The sequence below is a fragment of the Typopeltis vanoorti genome, chromosome 7 (assembly GCF_054136105.1).
Source record: "Typopeltis vanoorti isolate ZY-2024b chromosome 7, IOZ_Tvanoo_1.0, whole genome shotgun sequence".
Taxonomy (NCBI): Eukaryota; Metazoa; Arthropoda; class Arachnida; order Uropygi; family Thelyphonidae; genus Typopeltis; species Typopeltis vanoorti.
In genome coordinates, this window is record NC_143555.1 from 19502783 (window position 1) to 19529067 (window position 26285).

The 26285-nt window shown below is 34.7% G+C and overlaps 1 protein-coding gene across 10 annotated transcripts in view; it reads right to left on the reverse strand.

The window, feature by feature from the left end:
- LOC150104524 (neurotrimin-like) overlaps positions 1-26285 on the reverse strand; it is a 569050-nt gene that overhangs the window by 80663 nt on the left and 462102 nt on the right. For 6 of the 10 annotated variants that reach the window (XM_090395726.1, XM_090395723.1, XM_090395725.1 and 3 more), the window contains one exon: positions 4595-4698. Coding sequence is in view for 6 of the 10 variants with exons in the window: in XM_090395718.1 (XP_090251844.1) it covers positions 4595-4698 (104 nt within the window). In the remaining 4 variants the exon portion in view is untranslated. Of the gene's footprint in view, positions 1-4594; positions 4702-26285 lie in introns of all 10 variants that reach the window. The other 4 variants (XM_090395720.1, XM_090395721.1, XM_090395724.1 and 1 more) reach the window with 1 other exon arrangement.

Consider the following 26285-nt stretch of genomic DNA (forward strand, 5'->3'; position numbering starts at 1 on the left):
AACACTAATACCACAGGTTAACAGCTTTTCATAGGTGGGATCTACAGGAAAACGAACAAGCGTGGCAAATATGGATTTTTAAACGTGGCATGTGCTTGTATTAGGTTACGTGGATGCATATTATCTGAAAGACATTATAGATCGTTTTCATCTTTTATGGCATTGCAGCCTCTTAAGAAGTCATATTATCATGTCACGATACATAACTAGGATTTTGTTTTTTATCCTCAGAAAGAAATGGATTCTCGCCACGTTTTCTTTCTTTGTTCTCATCTATAAAAATCAGTACTTTAGATATTCATTCAAAAATAAAAAAAGTGAGATGTTTCCGTTGCCAATATCTTGCTTTGTTTGCTTTTTTAGTTTGTGATTACTCACAGATGGAAATAAACGAATTTATGTTTAAAACAAGCATTTAACATTTCTATTTTATAATTTTTATGCAATAAGCTGGTTCGTTTACACGAATCGGATATAAACTGTAAGAAACAGAAAAACACGCTGGAATCATATATTCATATTTATAACTACAGGACAAAATTATTAAATAAAATATGTCATAATGCATAGGCAGAAAACAATGTTGGACAATAACAAAAATAACAAGTAGGAGAAGGCTACTACATAATCGAAATAAAAAAAAAATTTTTGATACGTTTTATTTTATTTTAATAGGCTGAGGGCGTTTAGTAAAGATTTTATTAAATTCCATAGTCAAATTACGTAAATTAAAATCTCTTTAACACATTCATTGCCAATCACGCGATGCGAGTTCTCACCAAACGGCCGATCACGTGTTATCGCGTTGACGTCGCTAACTAAATAAAAAAATAAAAAAAACTTGGCCACCACACGAAATTCCAATTTTCAGCTTGGCAATGAACGATATCGCGCGATCACGCGATGCGAGCTCTCACCAAACGGCCGATCACGCGTTATCGCGTGAACGCATCTAACTAACTAAAGCAAATTGGCCACCACACGAAATTCCAATTTTCAGCTTGGCAATGAAAGTGTTAAAATATAAATTCCTTTTATTTTAGGGAGGATACCTCAGATGCAAGAATAGCTTTCAATTTACATTTAAATTTAAATGATTTGATGCATTAAATTTTATTAACTCAAATTATATTTAATATATTAAATCGATTTTTCTTGCTTAGCCAAATTTTTAAGAAGTCAGTCGGATCCTTACTTTAACTTTCCCATTTCTACAAGTTATCAAAAAGTTAACAAAATCTGAGGATCAGAGATAATGACAGCGCCACAGATAAACATATCAAATATCTATTTATTTTCTAAAACACGCACATTCATATTACTATATTAAACTTTCAGACAGGAACAGATGGGCAATTTTGTTTCTGATCACTTCTCTGCTTTGCACATTACCCAGACGTATCTATTTTTTCCCCAGTGGAAGTTCGTCTTTCTGAACGCAACAAAGCCACAGGTGTCTGGATAAATGCCTTTCGTAATAGACTGGTACACGGGCAAGCGCTAAACTCTGTAGGTTACCCAATTGCTGTAGTTGACATTTGGAACATCATGGAGTGGTTTCGTATGATTGATGTAGAGTCCGTTATGGACGTTTGGGAATATTATTATCAACAAACCACACGACAATACTTCGTAATATATATATATATATCAAGATTCGCTATTTTTCTTATGTTGCAAAGGGGCTATTTCTTAGCGTTCGACAAGAAAGCGGCGCAGAATACTTGGTATAGAATGCGAGACTCAGCTGATATCATCATGAAATCAACTTTGCACCACCAAAATAAATAAAAATAAAAAAATAAAAAAGGCGATTTTTGTGCCATCTGCACTAAACATAATAATCACGCTAGCAAGCCATCGAATTATATTCATTACGTTTGGAATTATTTAGTTCTATGCGACAGCCTCATCTCGCAGATACAATACTGACGTTCTCTCAATGAAGAATAAAGTATTCAATTCCATTTGATGATTTAAGTATTTACTTCACTTTTCCATCTGTCTCAAGTTTATTGTGAATAAGATGGTCGCCCAATGATCTTGTACAAATATTTGTGCAGTTCGGGATATTTAATTATGATCTTAGAACACTTAAAAAAATCGGTGTAATCGTTCTTTATCCAAGAATGTGTGTTTCTTTATGTGTAATGTTTATTATGAATTTAAAAGATCTTTGAGACATCATAAGTGAGTTTTATAACTTGGCAAAAACTTAAGAATATTAATAAAACCCTTCTTCAGCTAAAGTAAATATCTGATTTTTAATTTAGCTTTATTCCACTTTTTTTAAAAATTTTACCTGAGGTGCAAGCTGACTTGGAAATGAAAAGTTTATGGATTGCTTTTGTGTGGATAAACAAACGTCGTAGAATGAAAAGTATAATAAATGTTATTCATACCCCGTAAAAGAAATAAAATTTACATTTTCAGAATAGCAAGGTGTTCCTAGCAGTCAATGTCTTCTCGAGATAAAGTTTGTGCTGTTTGGTCTGCACAAATAAAATTCCGTTTCGGCTTCATCAACTAGAACTTCTTCAGGCCTTATTGCCTGATTAAAAACATTAATTGCTTTTATTGCCGCAAACTCGCAGCATTAGAAACACGCCTTTCTTTAAGTTAGAATGGAAAATACACGAAGAGTTCATATAAATAAACACTGTATAGTTCAGAAAGACCTCATCTTAGCACGCCGTGGGAATGCACTCACACTACGGTAATGGGAATATGTGGAGATGGAACATTTTCAAAATTACAGCCTACTACCAAAATAATCATGCTGAGGGTACTACTTTATCCCTTCTTTCGCTTAATTGGAATAGAAATTAATACCCATTACAAACGCGAAAAAAAAATGGAATATTTAAAGATGGTGTATATACCACTTGATGATATGAATATCGGCAGTACATTCTTATTTTGATGTGAATAAAATAAAATCAAAAATGAATTAACAAACACCAATGTGGTTGTTGGAAGTTTTTTCCTACTCGGTTAGACCGTAATAAATTTAGTTTAATCCTTTATCGAAGTCTAAGCAAACAAAGTTTGCGCCTGAAGTATCTTCAGGACTGAGGCAACTTGTGGTAAAGGTGGACCAAGCTCTCCTCACTCTCATCATCATCTTATCTTAGTATTTCCCACAATGCAAAGCACATCTCCTTGCGGACGTAAAATGCTATGCATTAAGGGAAGGACCACTATCCAGACCGGTTTCGAACTTTATTGAGGTCTCGTCAGTGGGAGCCAGACCCCGAAGTGGAAACCAAGTGGGAAAAACTTCCAACATCTTTCTCTAAATCCTGAGTAATTTAATAATAAGGTGAGACACCTTTTGGCAACTCCTATAGTTAAAGATGACTTGTCCGTTGCTTATGCCTTAGTATCACCACTTCTTGATCTGGCTCCCACTGACAAGACCTCAATAAATTTCGAAACCGGTCTGGGTAGTGACCCATCTCTTAATGTATAGCATTATACATGACTGCAAGGAGATGTGCTTTGCATTATGGGAGATACTGAGACAAGGAGTGCGAGAGCTTGGTCCACCTTTACCACGAGTTGCCTCAGTCCTGAAGATACTTCAGGCGCAAACTTGGTTTGCTTACACTTGGATAAATGATTAAACTAAATTTATTACACCAATGTGGTTTTTCATAGGCATTAGAAAAAATATTGACTGAAGAAAGGTAAACGGACGTGTAATTCTTAGAAAAGAAAAGAAAAGATAAGTAAAGAAAGATAAACAGTGTTTGTTACCTTTATTTACTTTACAAAAACTGGCCGCTGTTTTTTATTAACTTTTTACGGCTAATAAAATGAATTTAAAACTTTTCAATTGGAACAAAGTCTATATTTGTACAATTATAATGGAGCTCAGTCAGCTGTTTCCAACTTCTGCAGCAGATAAGAAAGTCGACTCCCCAGGAATTCTAACACCCGAAGCGTTCATCATAAGACATTCTTTTGAAACTAATTTTCTTTCTTTCCACTAAGATGAACAATTCCATCATTACTGACACGTACAGATTACACCATTCCAGGACGAAAGAGAAAAGCTCTGCTATTCTTTTATCACAGTAATTAATTAATCCCCAAAACAATAAAACACAAAATATCTCTTCTTGTAATTCCTCTTCCGATCAAAGAAATCACTGCAATTAATACAAAGAATTCATGGATAAAATTATCATTGTACCCTTCACAATAGGATTAATCCACCACTTCACTTTCTGAAATATTTTTATCCCAAAGTAATAAAAAATCTATTATTGCGGCAAATTATTTTCTAACCAACAGGTTGTGGCTTGAAGTCCAACCGTGAATGTATTTAGGGGGAAGATGAATTTCAGTATCTGGTGAGAACTCACCAGACACTGTTTATTTAAAGGCCTAAATTGGTCACGTGAAACTTCCATGTTTGGAGTCTGGAACAAATCCAGATTATCTTACCTTTAGCCCAAGGTCGCGATACAAACATTAATCCATTTTAATACTAAAATACATTTAATACTTGAATCACTTGAAGATACCACAACGTTTCATTATTTACATGTTTATGCAAATATATAATATTGTTTTCTTCATTACTTACCCTATATGAACCGAGGTTTTCGACGACACAGCGAAGATGGGCGTCTTCTCCTACCGCTACAGTGATGTTCGGTATAAGTTCTGAAAACTCTGGCTCTAGGTCAGCTACTGGAAGAGAGAACGGACTGCAGGATGTGTAACACCTTAATTTGGCATTCAATTTATATACAAAAATTAGATCATAAACACTAAATATGTTTGACGTCTGTGCATAGTGAACAGCTGACAAAATCTGAGAGCAAATACCATTATCCATGTCCTAATCATGGATAGAAAACCCTTGTAGTCGAAAATTCGATTAATGAAGTCAACGGGATTTGACATTAATCCTTTTGCGCTTTTATTAAAGATGAAATAATATGAATGGTAGCGTGGATTACTTCATTCCAGAATATATTTATTTAGGTATAAAAATACGAAGAAAGTGAGTGGGATGTATGTATATACATCTATATAAAGGATACAGCAGTAAAAGGAGACATCTACATATCGTTATGAACGGTATGTTTTAGAATAGACAAAGTATATTCTAAAACATATAGAATTTTTACGAAATGTGGTCACGATGAATCATAGGAACTTGGGAAATTGTCAATAATATTTTTGTTATGCCGAGTAACAACTAGTGCATCACTGTTCCCTGAAAGTGGATTGCCTTCAATTCGCTATTATTTAAATTATCTCAGATTATTTCAACAGGATCGAATCTGGATTTGACAAGTATACCAAATTATTGTTCTTAAATTGTTTTGAGATAGAACACTTTCCCAGAAGCCAATGATAACTTGTTGATTTGGGTGGATTCCATCAATTTTGTAAGGAGATCTACAAGTAATGTGCCGAACGAGACCTTTCTACAATTATTCAATTCTAATTGGACTGAGAATTTTTGAAGAAAACATTGCTTCTACTAAATTCTTTAAATTATAATTTCGGAATGCGTTTATATATGCGTTAATATAGCATACGTTCATAAGAGAAGTTAAAAAAGGGATTGTAACTTAGGAATTCCAATTAATGAACTACAGTCTCTTTTTGAGATTCCGTATATTGCAACGTCTAGTTAGTCGTAAATATTTTCGACGAATATCAGCTGCCATAAATATCATTTAACTTGGTAAGACGGTTGTTCTATAAAAATGGATTTAAATTTTTGGGTAGCATGCACTACAAGAAAATGGTTGTTATCAGATTCGTGCATTGTACTGGGTTTTATTATTGGATGAAAGCGGATGGTGAAGGAAGCATTTCATCTTTTTGTCCATGCTTCGTTGTAAGTAGAACCAAATAATTTTAATTCATTTTGTAATGAACAAGTAGACGAAAGAGAAGAAAACAATGCTAACAGAATTTGCCTGTGTCGTGGTACATATCCTTTTTTTTCTTACGATAACCCCATTCGTGAAAGATTGTAAATCACTAGCACGGTGTTGCAATGGGGGGGGGATGGTTGGATTACCAGGAAATCTGCTGTAGAGACCAAACATTATACTTTTCATGAAACTTCGGGCATTTCATATGCCCGAAATTTAAAAATTGCCTCCGACATTTTAATCTTACTGATCTCAGTAACAGTCATTAAAGCTTTTTTAATAATATATATATATATATATATATATATATAATATGACATTTATATATAATATACATTTATATAAATACGAGTATATATTTCTAAATAAATTATATATTTTAAATGATTTATTTAAAAAGAAGCTGCAAATCTGCATAATGAATATCTTGCAGACAATCGAAATTATCTCCAAGATTAAGATCCCAATTATTTAACAAAAGATCATGTTCACCGCATGACGGGAGAGATTTCTAAGAAACACGGCATTTCCATGTATTCCTGGAAAACAAACCAGTGAAATATTAGCAAGGCTTTTCTTTTACAACAAAATATACAGTCTTCGCAACAGCTGCCACTGTAACCAGAAAATAAACAGTATCTCTTTGCATGATACGACACAATCCTACATAAATACTAAAAACCATTGAAAGAAAACACTAGTTCGTTATTTGTGTTCATTTTCTTCTATCGATCTTGATATTTCGGATTAACAGGCGACTTAATTATGCGAGGCCGATGTCGAAGTAACTAGTTAAACATCTATATGCTTAAACATGCATCCTGATTATTTTTATCATTCAGTAGTGATAGAACATTTTAAATTCCGAATTTCGGTAAATGTGTCCTCCCTTATATTTATTTTAGACATATTTACAGCGTATAATTAATATTGCTAAACGTTTTCATAGATGTCTGTAGATAAATTTTTACAAGATAGTATTAACTAATTTTTAATATTATTATTATTATTATTACGTGACACCTCCAGACAGTCCAAAGACTCATCGAGGAAGGGCACCTACTCTATCACTCTGTCTCCACCACTCAATTACCATCATACGACAACCATCTACACCAACGCCATCTGCCGCCCACTATCCTCAATATGGACGTAATAAAATTATAAACACTTTCACCCAATATATTTCCGAGTCAATTATGATATTTTCATTTGTTGCTTATAGCCTTTTTGCAAAGGAATCTAAGTTTTTAAGGTGTTTTCATATATCCCTTCATTAATTCTCACTAGGCTATAAGCCTATACTGAAATTACTGAAAAAATAAAGCAAAACAAATTGTAATTTATTTAGAAAGAAACTACGAATTTGAATAATAAGAATTTCTTTTAATAACGTACTTTAAGTAAATGTTTCAATGAGATTACTAGAATATTTCAGACTTAATTAAATAAATGTCAACTTTTCATTTGCGAGATTAAAAAAAAAAACATCCGACAATATCTTATACGCTTTTGTAATTTCCAGCAAGTTTTCGCTATAAATTTACTTGTGACAATATCTTACTCTACAATCTCCAGTTAATACATTGATCACTTTAAAACCGGCCACTCTTTCCATAAATATCTGTCACGCAGGGAGATTAATGTAGTCACGTACAGTGCCAAAATTCTTTTGAATGAATAGACTGTGTCGCATTACTCAAAGCAACCCACATCTGAGAACCACAAAGCAGGGTTAAAAAGATTTTAGTCTCTCGATAAAACTAATAATCCGCGATATTCTCAGTTTCCCCGATGACCATCCAATGCAACTAATAAAGCATTTTCCGATATGAATAATGTAAAAACGACAAATTAAATTTACTACATCTACAGCTCGAATAAAGATTCCATAAACTCATTTAAAATATCAGGATCAGCTTATAGAGCGCGTCAGATAGCAATAAATAGGAATATTATTATGTAACACCTCCAGTGAGTGTTAACTCATCGAGGGAGGACTCTACAACTTCCAGTCTTCACCACTCCACTAACCGCAACTACCTTCATCATCTACACCAACGCCATCTACCTCCGACCATCACTGGTATTCCGACCGACAATCACAAACACCCATGCACACGGCGGAATTCGAACCCGTAGCCTTTTGGGTAGAGAGCAGATAAGCTAACCACTCGGCCAACCATGCTGGAATATATGGAACAAAAATTAGTTTTTTTTATGATCTCTTAGCAGCTCAAAGATATCAACTGTGTTTGCTTAAGAAATCTAACGTTGTTCTCATTAATGTTCCTGCTGAAGAATTTAATCGGATTAAAGCTCGAACTTAGGGATATTAATCTTGATAAGCTCATATTCAGGTTTAGACAGGAGAAAAGGAAATTATTTCGAAAACAGCTATCACCGAGAGTTTAAATGAATCACATTGATCATAAAGGCCCACGCACTCTTCTACGTTAGAAGAGTGGGTGGGCAAAGGTTCAGAAAATCTGAAAACTCTGCTGTGGAGAGAAAACCACTTAAACATCAATGCCAGCTCTGGTTCGCCCCGACAGCCTGTTCTTTGGATAGGCTGATAATTACCAATACCTCTTTTTGAACCCAAAGAACCCAGATCTTGGATCCATATATATATCCCACATACAAGTAATGAAATGGTGTGCTTCTGAATTACTTCATAAAAGAAAGAGAAATATTCATATCTCTAAACTTCTTTTCTTTCAGCTGTTAGCCAGAAAAGGTTCAAAATCCATCACCAAGAAAACAATATAAAATCCAACTGCAATAAAAAGATTTCACTGCTTATTTGACGCGAATTCGCTACGACTATGGCTATGAATGGAAAATTAAAATAACATTAAAATTAAACAACATGGTTTGAAAAATGAATGCAAACGGCTGGAGACTGTATTGGTTATATACTCTTACAGAGCTTGTGTCATAACATCGACGAAATGGGTGATTTTTCATTTTGAAAAAAAAAAAAAAAATGTTATTAAGCAGTATATTTTGGACCCATCTACTGCACTCGAGCATAATTTTACCCCCCCCCCAAAAAAAAGAAGTTTTTGTAAAAATTCAGATACGCTAAAGAAATTCCAATCATGGCTTAAATAATAATTAATATTTAATAATATTAATAATATTTAATAATAATAATACAAATCCATATTAACAAACCAGACGAAGCATCTGATTCGGTGGAAGAATATTTGTAACCATACTGATTACCAAACCAATTTTATATAATTTAGGAGTTTAATAAAATGTTGTTGGTGTTTTTATTTGACACGTGACTAGTATACTCCTCTTTCGGTTAGAAAGATTACAATCTAATATTAGAATCCCTTGATGGAAGCCTAAAATAAGCAATGGCCTGTTGTTGTCTAAACACGAGTCAGCTGGTTGATCTCAAATCAGAGATTTTTACCTTGAAAATAAACAAATAGCCAATTAATCCAAATAATCACCAAACATGACATAATCTGCTGATATGGATCCGCTACCTTAGATTTCGGAAGTATTTTACGTGCATCATCTTTGTAAGAATAACCAGAGTGACAGACAATTTCACAAACTCGCTTCAAGTTGTTAAACTGCAAAGCAAATGTGTCACAAATCTTCGAAAGAACCAACCAGAAAGAAGCGGGTATTTCGCGAAGCTATCGAGCGCACTGCTTCAGGGGCTGTAGCGTCACAAGCGGTTCTTGGGAACAAACATGTTGATCCCGAAAGCTGTTCCGGATATTATTGTTCCTGACGCACCCTTTTTTTGTACCTCTTCACCATGACATGCAACTGCTTAACAAGAGTGGAAAGAGATGTCGGCACGCCCACTAAATAAAGACTGAAGAGATTCCCGGTAGACAATTAGACTCTCTCGGCTGCCAAAGTAAACAGAATTAAGAGCAAAGGAAACCCTTTTGCCCTAAGAGTTGGCAGAAGTCCAGAGATCTCCTGACATCGCTGTAAACAGTGATGGGTGCTCTGCTTCAGCGTTCGGAGTGTCAAGCAGCTAATAATTCAGGTTGACTTCCTGAAAATCGACGGTATTCGACACTGCCTCCGAAATTTCTTTGTTTAGAAATGCAAGCGCATCGTGGAAGAACTGAGCTGTGTTACAAAATGCATAGAAGATTTATGGTTCCTATCAAATATTCTGCGACACATTTTTAGTAGTTTGGTAAACAGTATTTGATATAAAGGACAAATAGCTTGAAATATAGATAAGTTTCAAGAGAAAGAAAAGATGAGCTACAGGCACCGAGATGGCTTGATGAAATAAACATGGTAGGTGGAGTCAAGTGCACGAGAGCAAACGAGTAAAAAGAAAATATATAATATATAGTTTCTTATACGAGAAATCAGTACACGAGAAATGCCAGCGATTCATCGAAAAGTTAAAGAAATTATCCTGGACAGGCTCAATAAACAGCTTAGTTTTTCGAAATGGCATACCCGACATATAAAATCAATTAAGTACAACTTCTGGTAAGCAAAGAATTGTTCAGAGTAAAATATTGACGAACACAATAGTTGTCTTATAGCCAAGTTTTCTTCGAAAAACGGTCTTCAAATGTTTTTCTAAATAAATAAAATGTAAAATTTAGATACTAAACGCACAACGCAGATCTCCAGAAATGAACGTGTTAAATATTATATATAATTCTGGTTTAGAATCTTAACAACATGTGCATATTCTTTTAACTCTTATTGACATTTTAATAAGTTAATGATAGAGATTTAGAAATTAAACTTCTGTTTATCGAAACTGACTTACTTTAAATCGATTTTTCATGCATTTTAACGTTTCGAAAACGGCTGAAAGAATAATCCTATTTTTTGTTTTTTAATTTTATAAAAAAAAAGTTAAACGAAAACAATAAAGGTATTTATGTTCTGCAACAAATCCTTCTTTTTAAGTTCGAGCATCTCTTTTACAAATTATTAATGAAGGGATTAATTGGCATTTTCACTTTTCAGTTGCAATAGCGAATTTAAAATGACAGACATGACAATTATCTGTATGATAATTATTGCTGCTAAGGATTATCAATTTTGTCTTGAATCCGGAAAATCGGAGAAGGTTTTCATAATACTGGTGGAAATAGTGGGAAATGAAGAAACATCAACCACTATTTCCCCCAGTATTATGAAAACCTTCTGCACAGGATTTCACGAGATTGCAAAACTGAGAGTGGACAGGTTGATCATAGTTAAAATACGAGGTACATCAAAATAAACCATGCTCTATCATTCTGGAGGGAACTACAAGAGTAACTATTTCGGCTGTTCCCTCATGATAATCACTTTACTTTGAATAAACTTGACTTTTGACATACATCAGATGACCACTAAGCTATTCATTAAAAAAATATGCTAAAAAGTACTTTTAAATAGCATTCATGTCTGAGCTACACATTTTTATGTAAATCTCGGCAACGAAAAGTTGTCAAAAGACACCGAACTTTTTGAAAATAGAAGAAACTAGTGGCACCACCTGTTGTATCGTTTTGTTGTCGAAAGTGGCAACCTTCATGAGTGTTTTGTCAACCGTGTATGACATTTGTTTCATTAGAAGCCCAGTTATAGTGCTAAGAGTGAGAGTGTTTTGACGACCGGTTGGTCGTCACGATATTCATGCCGTAAGCGACGAATTCTCGCTATCAACCGCTTCAAAACTTCGAGATAAAACTTCCCATTGCCCGTTTGGCCAGACGGAACGAATTCTTCGTGGATAATGGCCTTGGAATCGTAGAAACAAATCAACATTGTCTTTACTTTTGACTTCTCCAAGCGACCTTTTTTCGGATGCCCTCTTCTGGTGGTCTCCACTCAGCATGCTGGTGCTTTGTTTCGGGCTCATACTCAAAACACCACGTTTCGTCACCAGTAACGATTGTTTCAAGGAAGTTTGAGTCCTTACGCGCGGTTTTAATGAGGTCCTTGCAATGTTCAGTTCTATACGTTTTTTGGTCGTCGGTCAACTTGTGTGGAACAAATCGCGAATTCAATTTACGAAGGCCCAACCTCTCGGTCAAAATGTGCACAGTTAATTTTGGAATCCTTAATTCATCTTCAATCGATCTCACGGACGATTTTGGGTTTTCTTTGAAGAAATCACTGACGTTTCGGATGTTAACTTCGCTCAGTCCAGTTTTTGGACGTCCCGGTTTTTCGTCGTCCTTCAGCGTCTCATGGCCACTTTGAAATCCTTTAAAACACTCGTAAACTTGAGTACGGAATAAGCATTCATTACCGTATGCGTTTTGAAGCATTTGATGCGTTTCGGTAAACCTTTTACCAAGTTTAACACAAAAGTCAATCGCAGCTCTCTGTTTGAAACTCATTTTCCGACTGTTCGTCAAAACACGCTGTCGCTCTTGGCACTATAACTCGACTTATAATTAAACAAATGTCTTAAACAGCTGACACAACACTAATGAAGGTTGTTGCCGCCTTCGACATCAAAAAGATCCAACAGGTCGCGTCACTAGTTTCTTCTATTTTCGAAAAGTTTTCGGTTTGTTTTTGGACAGAGGGTATATAGGTAGGTTAAGGATCAGATTATTAAGGAATCCAAACATTTTAAAAATTCAAGCCACTTCTAGACTCTCAGAGTCCTTCAAAATCGGCTAGCAGAACACACGCGACATGGGACACTTCCGGAACAAGAGTTAACCACCATATTCTTTAGAATTTGGTTTTGAAATCCTGCAGAGTGAAATGTGGGTGAACGAATAAGCGTAAATCAGGCAGTTAAAACAGTATGCTCAAGACCTGATTTTTAAAATGTCTACATTCTTAACTGACTATACAATTACAGTTTGTGATGCAAGGAAAGCCCATGAAGGAATATTGATTAAAGTGTTTCATTCTTTCTTAGCAGAAATGGGAAACTAGACACCATTTACTTCGGAAGGAATAATAGTAATGACGGTATGCTATTAGCCAATGCGCTATAAACAATTTTTAAACCTATAAACGACCATTCTCCGTTTCATCCTTAAACTCATCCTCTCCACCTCGGATGATCATTACGGGCTATTTTTCCTTCAAAATAGAGCTGTCTTATAAATACCAATTGGTGGTGATATTCCTTATCTATCAAATGCAATCTTATCTTCGAAAATCACCATCGATTTTCTTATCAGTTTTGTCATTTTCCCTTCAGGTACCAACCCCGATGAAGCTTGAATCCTTTCTCAGATAAAAGAAGTGATTAAATTGCTTGGTTGACTTGCTTCGTTTTCTACCTTCTGACGTGCAGCATTGTGTGTGTTGATTCGCTGTCATAAATCAAGAAGGGTATTTTCGTGGCTCTCGATTTGAGGCTTATATATCGTTCACCTTCTGACATTAAAGAGAATGTAGACTTCAGTTCACCCGTGTTATCGCCAAAGTCCACTTGTTACAGGTTTTCTTAAGAATCTTTTCTGTTACCTCTTTTTCTCACACCAACGAGAAGATATCTTGACTTAAGTAACGCTTACGTTTAGTTTACCTTCGACTTAGCTCTACGCGATCTTTATTAATAGTCTCAGACAAAAAACAGCTGCCGTAACACTCAGATATCCAGGTTATTGTTATTTTTTCTGCCCAGACTTTGTAAAAATCAAATGGAATTACTAGCTACGATGTATTGCACATTATGAAATAGTGTAGGATAAAGACTTCATTTTAGAGTTATATGTAACAGCGATTGAATTGAAACTATGAGTAGATATTTTATTAGACATTTTGAATACAAAGATTAAATATTCAAAAATAGTGTCCCCACATGCATAATTCAATGTACCAATTCGTGATCCAAACATTCTCAAATGTGTACTCTAATTCGGAAGCGTTTTGTGAGATTTTCAAGCAAAAAATGGCTACATAAGCGTCAATAGTCAATGTTACATTTTACACGGGTTTCTACATGTGCAAGTAATCAGTGGGGTGTTTGTTTAATGCTGTGCACTTGTTTCAACTGACCAAGAGAGAAATGCATGCTTTCAAGTTTAAGGAGATTTTCAATATCCATGATCTAATCTTTGGCATTAATGTTGGATAACAGATTTCAGCAGATCATTTGTAGGTATGGGTGGATATCAAATAAAATGAGCTCTGAGAAAACATCACAGTCTGCTTGAGAAGTGGAATTAAGTAACCAGCATATAAATGCCCTACGGAAAGAATTTGGAGGATTGAAGGGAAGATTTCAAAGAGAAAGATTCGCTGTTGAATCTTTCAGAAATGAGTCTGACCATTCATATTTATATATTGTTTCCTTTTATGTTTAAAAGCATTTTTGAATATCATACACTCTGTCCAAAACGAAACCGAACTTTTCGAAAATAGAAGAAACAAGTGGCGCCAACTGTTGTATCTTTTTGTTATCGAAAGCGGCAACCTTCATTAGTGTTGTATCAACCGTTCATGACATTTGTTTCATTAGAAGCCGAGTTATAGTGCCAAGAGTGACTGTGTTTAGATGAACGGTCGGAAAATGAGTTTCAAACAGAGCTGCGATTGACTTTTGTGTTAAACTTGGTAAAGGTTTTACCGAAACGCATCAAATGCTTCATAAATTATACAGTGATGAATGCTTATTCCGTTCTCAAGTTTACGAGTGGTTTAAGCGAATTCAAAGTGGTCGTGAGACGCTTGAGGTCGACGAAAAGCCAGGATGTCCAAAATCTGGACTGAGCGAAGTCAACATCCAAAAAGGACGTTAAAACCCGAAATTGTCCGTGAGATCGATTGAAGATGAATCGGGAATTACAAAATCAATTGTGCACAACATTTTGACCGAGTGTTTGGGGCCTTCATAAATTGAATTCGCGATTTGTTCCCCACAAGTTGACCGAGACCAAAAACTGTATCGAATTGAACACTGCAAGGACCTCATTAAAACCACTCGTAAGGACTCAAAGTTCCTTGAAACGATCGTTACTGGTGACGAAACGTGGTGCTTTGAGTATGAGCCCGAAACAGAGTGCTGAGTAGAGACCACCTGAAGAGGGGTATCCGAAAAAAAGTTGCTTGTAGAAGTCAAAAGTAAAGACAATGTTGATTTGTTTCTACAATTCCAAGGGCATTATCCACATATAATTCGTTTCGCCTGGTCAATGGGAAGTTTTATCTTGAAGTTCTAAAGCGATTGATAGCGAGAATCCATCGCGTACGGCACGAATATCTTGACGACCAACCGTTCGTCAAAACATACTGTTCTCTTGGTACTATAACTATGCTTCTAATGTCATAAACAGTTGGCACAGCACTAATGAAAGTTGCCGCTTTCAACATCAAAAAGATACAATAGGTGGCGCCACTAATTTATTCTATTTTCGAAAGGTTCTGTTTATTTTTGTAGAGAGGGTGTATAATGTATTATTTACAGATCTGGAATAGCAACCGTCGGTATTTTCGACGTAAAAGAAGTTCGGTTCAAATCCCTAAATGTTTTTCAAGTGAAGATGAGCTACCACACTCAAACAGAACTGATAGAGTTTCCCTGCAGGAAATTTAGGTTTTTTTATATCTCAAACAGACCGGAGAACACACTCAGTCACGTATCTAAGTTGCTTGGTTGAATTCCATCCAATCCAGTCCTTTACAATTGTGATTTGATTAATGTGCCTTCGTTTGTAATAATATAATGCTGTTATAAAATTTCCACAATAATATTCTAAGACTTCCTTTGTTATTTTTAAATCCTTAATCTCGTCGAAGACATACGCCAGAATATATTAATCGGTTTAACTGCGTAACTTGAAACTCAATTTGTCATTTATTCTCGTCTTTCTTCTTTATTTTTTAGTCCCTTCTACTTCACATTTCTTTCCGAAAATTACAGTTTTCATTAGTTCCCAGCCTATGCCAATAAATTCTGTCTTGCGTTTCAACTTCGGACTTATTCAAGACAGTTCGCTAAAGTTAATAAGGTACCGTGAATTCGGTGACAGTTTCATCAACATTTCGTGGTTTTAACTGCCATAAAAATTTCTTCTAATCATTAGGGAAGGTGAATGAAGTTCTCTACATTATTACTTCAATTAAGTGCAGCCCATTATATTAGAAACAATTTGGAATCGTCTACCTTATTAGCATGAAGTAACTGACATTTATTCCACGGTAATGGAAAGAATAAAACAAAAAATAAATGCGAAAGAAGGAAACAGAGCGGTTTCTAAGAAGATACATTTGATAGCGGACAAAGAAAAGGTTCTCAGAACAGTGTTTCAAGAAAGATTACTTCAGTTTGTCTAATCGACGGTTACAAGAAATCCCTTTTACCGCTGCCATGGCGTTCATGAAGTACACGGACCTTTGCTTCTAAATATATCTCCGCAGATAAACAATACCTCTTACGGAACTATGTTCGATCGTTTCCGCTTAATTTTAACTTCTTATTTTCTGCGATACAATCCTCTAGACGAAATCTATTTCATGGGAAAACGTACAAAGCTCATAACCTGATTTGGTGTTTCAACCAATCAGATACTTCCTTTGATTCAAATTCGTTTTATGAATTCGATATTATTCCTAATAAATAATTCTGCAGGCAATCTTATAATTCCTTTACATTATCGGTTTACGCAAGAAAAAACATCTAAATGCAACCAAACTAAATGAAAAGTATTGACAAAAATAAGCTAGCAATCAAAATGTAAATTAATCTAACATTAAGTTGTTTTAATTAATAGATGGCGCTGTGTATACTAAAATTACCGTCAGTCGAGTAAGGTTATGATTAAGGCTTAACAGCATTTGTAGCTCCGGATTGTTTTGGTGAGCATATATGGGTTATATGTGTAGTTGTTTTCAATGGCAAGTACATTCTTGAAGGTCGAAATAAATCAGGATCGTTCAATCTCAGTTCGTGCTGAGTTATTGATCATGTTTCAGTCATGTTGTTTTACTCGCTAGTTCTATTGGTAATCTACCACAGAAACAGATCAAGTTGGTCTTAGGAACGGCTCATGCAGCTGCTAGACAATCGCCAATGTAGGTCGCAAAAGCAATAGAGAAACTACAGTTGATCCTCTAGTTCTAGAAATGAGGAACACGTGACATAATTGCTACTGCTTAGTCTATGGAATGAATATCGCGACAATCCTTTGCGGGTGTACACCTATATGCAGCAAGCATCTACAAAGCCAGGAAGATGAGTCGCTTCACTACGTTTCGTGGAAGATTGCAGAGGCGAAGAAAGGAAAGTAATTAAGTAGTTCTGTGTCGCATCGGTATGCCGACTTACTGCAATTATAACTACGAATCCAGTCTCCTTAAATAGTAAAGGAGAGTACGTAACCAGTGCCATAGGAGAGGAAAACATTTCTGATCTGCATTTTCGATATTATTCTAAGTTTTCGATACACTCACCTGAGAAAATTAATATAATTTTAGATTATTAGAATAATTCTGTATAAGAAGCAGTAGAAATTTAAGTTACTTATTATTGCTGTCAATGCAGTTTCTGCTGATTTTTCGGTTACTCATTAAATTCAAATGACCTTTGATATTTTCTCCTGATTTTTATAACTACAAATGATTATAACAAAGGATGTCATCAATAACTTTTTTTATATTCGTTACCCGGACTCCTCTATTAAATATCAACCTCATTATTCATGTGTACCCCCCCTGTATTTTTATAAACTTAAAAATATCGACGTGGGTTTTCCCCTCTTATGATCAATAACAACAATGGGAGCAAATCTCAGAAGCGAAGTATGGAAAAAGCAAATTGGAATATGGAATACTTATCACAAATATAAGAATTGGAAATTGAAAAGCATAATAAAATTTTCGACACTGCATGTTAGAGTATTTTTTTATTCTTTATTTTTTCATTCATTTATTTTTTTTAATTGACGGTAGGCAGTGACATACATTTAATAGTCTGGCCTTTGGCTTCCTGTAAGAAATTGTATTTCTATTCATTCATTTCTAGGCATATAACGCTAAGTAGCTTTGAAGTTCAAAGCCTTAATTCGTACGATAAGCTTTATTCCCAATAAATAAAAAAGTGTGTCGTATAAAAATGCGCATCTGTTCCATGGCAGGTTTGTCTCTCTCATGAGGTGAACATCTGCTTTCTCCAGATGGAAAACGGTTAACTCATTATCCCTACCAATAGGACTTAAACAATTAATAATCTTGATCAACTATATTAATTAACCCATAAATTAAACATTTACATTAATATCCAGTGACGATCTGCTTGGTTATGCAGATAGCATTTCCATTTGGTGACTGTAATGAAGAATCGTTGGTTCAAGTCCTCTGCTGAATAGACATTTGTGAATACCTTTAGATGATATGGTTTTCATCGCTTAGTGTTAAATAATTATTTAGTTAACTGGAAGCCCTAATTAGTGTGCAAATGCCCATGTTTGGTCACAAGAGCAGGGCTTCTGAACTGGTCATATCTAGCAATCTGTTAAATCTGTTAAAATATGTTACTACTGGTATTGAAACTGCAATGTTAAAAAGAGAATAACAATTAATAACGAAACAACAAAAAAGTGAAATATTACAGGGCTAAAGAGAGGGAGCTTGGTCTATTCAGCATTCGAATTGAAACTAGAAAACAAAATTGATTTTAATGGGAAAACAACGACAACAGTGAATTTCATCCAGATAATGAACAAATAAAACAATCATTTGATGAATCAGATATTCGCAACTCTTTATACGATCTTCTAATACTTTTTTCTAAGGAACTTTGTGATAGAAAGAAATATATCATGATCAACAAAACCTGATTTTTCGGAATCAATGAAACAAACATTATCTTTCTGCTTCTCTGTTTGCTAAGAACCCGACGCTTTCAGATTTTCCTGATTGAATAGAGGGCTTACAGATGCCTGGATAATTTTCGGATAAAATTTGCCCGTAGAGAATAGAAACTCTTAAAATATTCCAGTGAGAGAAGAAGAGAGGAGATCATATTTGATTATTGTCTTAAAAATGAGATCCGAGTTATAACCACAGAAAAGAAAGAATATTTAATACATTGGCGTCATTTCTTTAATAGAAAGATTGTATAAAATGTTGAGCGGCGCTGAATCACTAGATGCATTTAAATAAGAATGGCTGGTGGAAAAAATATTCCAGTTTTCTGAAGTAATTTTGTTAAACTCGTCTCACCAAAAGGTTAATTCCTTCTCCCACCTTTTTTATTGCTTTTTGGAACTTATGCTAAAAAAACAAGTTATCTACATACTTATAATATCCGATATATGTAATCCGTATTTTTATTGGTTATTCTGGTTCTTCTTAACCATATAGTTGCATTAATGATGGTCATGTGACAATTCTAGTGGTAGTGAAGAAATGTATACATTTCATCGTGTATGTTCTGTAAGTTTGCCACTTTTTGCAGAGGATTTCATATTTTTTTTTTCCTAATTGTCAAACATTTTTTCCCTTCTTGGTTTACTGTTTCAAGTTTCCGATTACATTTACGTTCATCTCCGATTTTGACTTCTTTCCTTCATCATGATGTTTGTTCATTTGCGTATGCACATTAGTCGATAACGATGTTACTAGTTTAATGTAAGATTTTTGTATGTTTACATGGAAAACATAAGAGCGGTGCTGCACTACAGTTTTTATTCAGATTTTAAAAAAAAAATGTTACTTAAATCCACTTTTTTCCCTTCTTTTGTTGTCGTGCATTTCTGTTTCTCATTTGTATCTTCTTTAAGACATTAAGCACTGAAGAATAGTTTTAACATTCTCAAGTTGTGCAATAGGAATCTTAAAGATCAGAATGCTTATTTTATTTTTCTTTCATATATTTTGGTACACATTATCAGTTACAAATGGCTATACATGCCATCACTTTAAAAGTAAATTTATCTGTGATTGATTGCTTTTTAAGCGAATTCTCAAGGTAGTGGCACATCTTAAAGAATCATCAAAATCCAATTTTGATGATTCTTAAATATTATTATTATTATTACATGACAGCTCCAGGGAGTCCAAAGATTCATTAAGGGAGGGCATCTGCTCTACAACTCAATCTCCACCAACTACAACGAACCGCAGTTACACTAACGCCATCTACCGCCCACCACTTTAATACTCTGAAGGGGAAAAAAATCAAGTAAATTGAATTTTTGTTAAATAAAACTGAATAATAATATGGGCCTCCCACTTTACTAGCTGGAGACCCTAGAATATATTTTCATTACGACGCGAGTGACGTAGTGAAATTACTGTTGGGCATCGGAGATTTTAGTCACTTTTTCGGGATAATACTTTTAACCAGGGAACGCAGTTGCACACTTCTTTTCTTGTTTTTGTTTAATGTTCATGCTGATTATCACCTGATAAATGACGAAACTTTAAAGGCAGGCCTGATTGGCCGAGTGGTTGGTGTATTCGCTCTTCAACCAACAGGCTGCTATTTCTCAGCGGCTGTTGTGTTCAACTTAATGTTAACAGAGGCCAAATCATGGATCCTTGAGATCCTAATGCGGCGCATAAGTATTTGCATCCGTCGTCCACGGATGCAAAATAAATGAAGTTTTCTGTTCTTGCTGTATCAATAAGAAGGTGTTTTGAGTAGTTGGAGGATGGAATAGTAATTACTTGGTTTACCGTGCAGGCCGAGGTATTATGTAAGGGTGGTGTGATTTTTATTGCTTTATAATTTCTTTTAATTGCGAGTCGAAGGTTGATTTCATTACTTTACTATGACATGTTTATAATTTACATAAAATGTTGACAAGTATGTAGATAACGCAATTTCTGCGGTTGGATTCCCTTGAATATCCAATCAAAAACGCTACATGAATTCTAAAGATCAGGATATTTCACGATCAATTCAAAATTAATGAAATAAATAAATAATATATCACTTGTGACAACAAGCCTGACTTGAGACTGAGAAAATAAATCCATTGCTCTGATCGATGGCAAAAATATTGATCCTACGTTTCACAGCTAAGATTTTTCTTAAAGTTTCGATCTATTTTTAATTTGAAATTATTGCGCAAAATTATTTCGTACATCTTGTGCTTTCAGGCATAGCGAATCCAGGACAGTTTCAAGGTGGATCGAAATCACTCAGTATCAACTAGGGAGGGGTTGCCAGTTTGTGAAGAAATGAAAGATTTCCCATTTTCAGGAAGTGAGCCACCAAGCTACTTTCAAGCAGGAAGGTTAAATAGTTAAATGTCGTCTAAGGATTTCCAGACAGTTTAAATCAAAATGTTACTGATTACCAAAAAAAAATTTAAAACACACCGATTTTAATATCAGCATTAAGATTTAAACAATATTACATTTCTAAATGTAGAATACGTTTAGAATAACTTTTCTGGACTTGAATCAAACTGAAATTCTTTCAAGCGTGTACATTTCTAAATGCACCAACCTCTAATTTGATTGGAAAACGTTGCTAACTCAACGGTAGATTGCCTTAAATTGAATTTTATTTTTATTCTGTTTACTTTATTGGTGTTAGTAATGTCATATTTTCAACATTTACCGGGAAATTATCGCGATGTAGTACTCTCTGCTACCATGAATTGTTACCGAATTATCTGAATCATGGATGAATGTGAATTATGTCGCTGAAACTAACACGTGACTAAGATATTCAATGCAGAATTGATGCCAAGTCCAGCACATACTGAAACAACGTACCCAAATTACGTTGTTTCATCAACATTTTAACGGTTCGAGTTTAGGGACTTTCATGGGCCCATTTACAGCTAAAATTTAAAAACCAGAAATAAGATCTGTGCCGGCCGACGAGAAATATTACACGAGCGACATTCTATATGGAAATAAAAAAACGTTTTACTTCAAAGGGACAAATTTCGACAGGCTCGAAATGTTTTGGGCGCGATAAAGTAATAATCCAGGTAAGTGTTTGAGTATAAGCATCCGGAGTGAAGTTAGTTGTTTTAACTGCTGGATCTATGTTATCTTTCGTTCATTTTTGTACTGAACGAAAGTTAAATTTAATATTTAATGGATTACTGTTTATGACTGTAGTTATCAGAACAATACATGACAGATAGAAAAACACATTTTTCAATGAATTTCGGCTGTCGTTAACTTAATTCAAAGATTCTTAACATATTCTCTCAAAATTGCTAAGTAGTTTCCAGGAGAACGCCGATTTATTCTATTTAATATTTATTCCTATTTATTTTACTAAGAGTTAATTACTTTAAATACACGGAATGCTTAACAGATGGACTTTTGTCGCAATATACAAAATAAAGCACATTTGTTCTGCTTTTACTTATTACATAAGAACTATTCTAATTTTGCTATCTTATTATTCGATTTTTCGGTTCATGTTGCCCCGATCGATCAAGGATATGTTAAGCGATTATAGCGTAGCTAGAACACATCTTTGTCAGAGAATGATTTTAGCTTACGCACATCTCGTCTTGCTATATTACACCATCCTGTATATAACTTTTGTAATATACGTTCTCATTATTAGTTCTCTCCAAACTAAAACGGTGGGCTTACAGGACTCTGATTTTCGAGATTAGAAGAGCAATATTTTAAGGGGTTTGTCTTTCTTCATTTTCAATCTCTTCATCTCTTCCGTATTTACATTATATTTAATCTAAACGGGACCGTGTACAGTTTCTGAACAAACATTAACCTCCCAAGGCTGTTTACAATCGTCTTTCTCTTATAACTGCTTGGCGTCGCTGGATTAGCGAGTGCGATATCATATCATGCGGATGTGTAGGATATTTATAACTTCAACGAAAGCTGATGGAATGGTCTTGTCAACAAGTTTATGAGTGTTGCAATTCGCTTCGTTAGTCTATGTATGCGTTCTACTTTGAAACTAATATGAACACAAAGAAAAATTGACATTATCCGTTGAAAACATATTCTACTGATTTGCTTCATGAATAATGAAAAAAATTCTCGTTTAATGTTAAGCAACAAGAATTCGCGCATAGTTTTTTTAGAAATACTTTTTTTTCAGCAAACATTGGAATTATGCTAATTCATTAAATTTTCGTTTACATGTAACTTTAAAGTATATATATATATATATATATATATTTAAATATATATATTTAAAATTATTTCTACTATTACTACTTCATTAAAGTTGTTAACTTAAATTGAATTATAGTAATTTCATACATTCATTTTCATTGAAAATGCTTCCATGTTTTTTGGTAATTAAATTTGAATGCCTATTTGGAAATGGATAATAACATAACACTTTTCACAAATAATGAAGCCAAAGATTATGGCATGATAATATCAACAGAAAAATCAAAAACTATGGTCTTTAAAGGACAAGATCCAGCAAGAACTAAGATAGTAATAGATAACAAGATATTAGAACAGGTGAATTCATTTAACTACCTAGGATGTATGATCACATATGAAAATAAAAAAAATATAAACGTAAAAATTGCGAAATATTTTAAAATAACAGGTGTAATTAACTCTATATTTAAATCAAACCTAGTTCAAAAACAAACCAGACTAAAAGTATACAATACATTAGCCCTACCAGTCTTAATATATGGAAGCGAAATCTGGACAATAAAACAAAAAGACAAACAAAGATTAATAACAGCAGAAATGAAGTTTATGAGAAAAACTGCAAAGTATACCCTATTTGATCACAAAAGAAACGAAGAAATTATGAAAGAATTAAACCAAGAACCAGTAATTGAAAAAATTAAAAAATATAAACATAAATGGATAGAACACGTACATAGAATGAAAACAGAAAGATTACCAAAACAAGCCTTAAAGTACAAGCCATTAGGAAAACGAAAATCAGGAGGTCCTCTTATACGATGACTTCTAAGGCAGGAACAGGCCACATTTAGTAAATCCTTGACATGCATGATAATGATGTGGCAAATAATGAAGTAATATATATATATATATATATTTTTTTTTTTTTTTAAACTAATATTTGGCTTTTTTAGAACAAGATGTAACATGATTAGGAAATTATAATAAAACTTAACAAACATTTCAAAATGGAGTGGACAGTGATATTTTCACTAGAAAAACAAATACCGGTGTCAAAATTTAATTCAACTATACAGTTTTACAAACATTCAATGCTAAAAATTCACATTTTGCTGTTTAATACTTCGTGGGTATCCTCTTGCCTTTATTACAGATTGGAATCAGCGATGCATCGACAAAATCATTTCCTGATGGGCGCAACTGTCAATTCATGGTTCCATACACCTATGGCTTTTATGGAGCTTCCGAAGTGTTGTGGGCTGTTGTTGTTGTGTATTTCAGTCTCCATTTGGTAGCACAAATCGTCAATGGGGGTTGAGATCTGGGCTGTTTCCTGGCCACGGTAGTCGCTAAATCGAGTGTTAATTGAGCACTTCATTAACCTGCAACAAAAATTGAAGTTTTTAAAATACTTAACTCAATTCCATTTCTATGGCACATTTTAGGGTTATAATAGCATTACTTATACTTTTTACCCTATAACAAGGGGTAGAGCCATTCTGAATGATGCAGTTCTTCGTTACGGTAAAGTAGTCTCTGATAGCAGTCAATTCTTCAAAACCTTTCTGGTGCACTTGCGCATTCACTGAACTTTTTGTGAAATGCAAGTGACCAACACCATGATACGACATGCAGCTCCAGATCATCTGACTCGCTGAGAATTTCACTGTTAACACCAGACAGTCGTGGTGAATTCTTCCCTCTGATTATCCTCGATGTGTCCGTCTGCCGTCGGCGTCCTGCACGATAAACTTTTTTTCGTCCGAAAAAAATACCGTTCTCCATATTTGGCATGCTCTTTGCACAAATTTAACCGAGATAATCTCTCATTTATTTGGGTTTCTTTTTTAGAACTGTTATTGTCGAATAAGTCTTCTCATGACAATTACAGAGCTTGTTACAACTACTATTTGTTTTTTCCCAGTCCCGTTTCAATTTTCCGGACGACGCACGACGATTTTTGAGGCAGAGCCGCTTTAGAATCCGATCTTGGCATGGTGTAGACAAGTTGCTCTTTTCCTGTCTCCTTCTTCCTTTCGGCAGATCCAGTTTTCTACACTTTCGACACCAGCCATAACATAGTAGATTGACTACATTGAGTTCCTAACTGCACATAAATAGCCATAGCAATCTCAGCACGAAAATGCGAAAACTAGCTATTGATATCTATTTATAGCATAAAAAAATGATGACACAATAGCAGCAACTATTACATTACGTAGAAACCTGTGGGAATGATAGATGATGCAACACAACGAAATATCTAATGATAAACCAGCGAAAATGGCCATTTAACTACTAAAACTATATTTATGTAAGGTTTTTATGAACATGAGCGTACGCCGGGAGGGTGGAAACTAAAAAGTTGTGATAAACATCCACAATAAAAATTATATGAAAACAACTGATATATCCACAAGTTAATCAAATTTTAGTCACAAGAACGAACCTTAAAACCTTTTAACTCCCATGTTTTGCGGGTTCATAACGTTCCATTCCCCCCCCCTCGTGTATGTACGAGTATGTGTGTAAATATATACCAGGGGGGGTATGAAAAGTTCTCGGCCTGGACCATAGATGGCGACAATATGAGCAAGATTTTTTTCTAAGTTGGTACACCTGTCCTAAGCATCCATGTGAAATTGCAAGTCATTCTATTAAGTGGTTTGTTTTATACAGCTGTCTGAAGCAAAAGTGTTGTCTGTATCCCTTGAAATGCATAAAATTGAGTATCGTGCGTTTACAAAATTCTTTGTAAAAGAAGGTTTAAAAAACCATCACCAAACGAAATTCATTCGAATTTCATAAACGTTTGTCGACAATCAAGAAATGGGCTGCCCAGTTTAAACGTGGCCGTACCTGCCTTGAAGGTGATCCAAAAGGTGTAACAACACCAGGAATCATTGATCAAGTGCACAATATGGTGGATGACCAGCGTGTGAAAGTGCGTAAAATTGCTGAGAATACAGGCATTTCAAAAGAACGTGTAGGATATATTTTGAATGAAGAACCTTTGCGCAAGTTGGGTGCCGCTCTTGCTTACAGCAGATCAAAAACGCACTCGCATGAAAATCTCTGAACAGTGCTTAGAGCGTTTTAAGAAAAATAAAACTGATTTTATGGATGAGACTTGGATTCACCGTTACACACCATAATCCAAACAGCAGTCAAAACAGTGGACAGCAGCCCGTTGTTCAGCGCCAAAGAAGACAAAGTCGGTTCCATCAGCAAGTAAGGACTTTTAATCAGTGTTTTGGGATGCTAAAGGCATTTTGTTTATTAATTATCTTGAAATGGGTAAAACAATAACTGGGGAATATTATTCCGATCTTTTAACCAGACTAGATGAAAAAATTCGTGAGAAAAGACCCGGTTTGCAGAAGAAAGAAAATCATC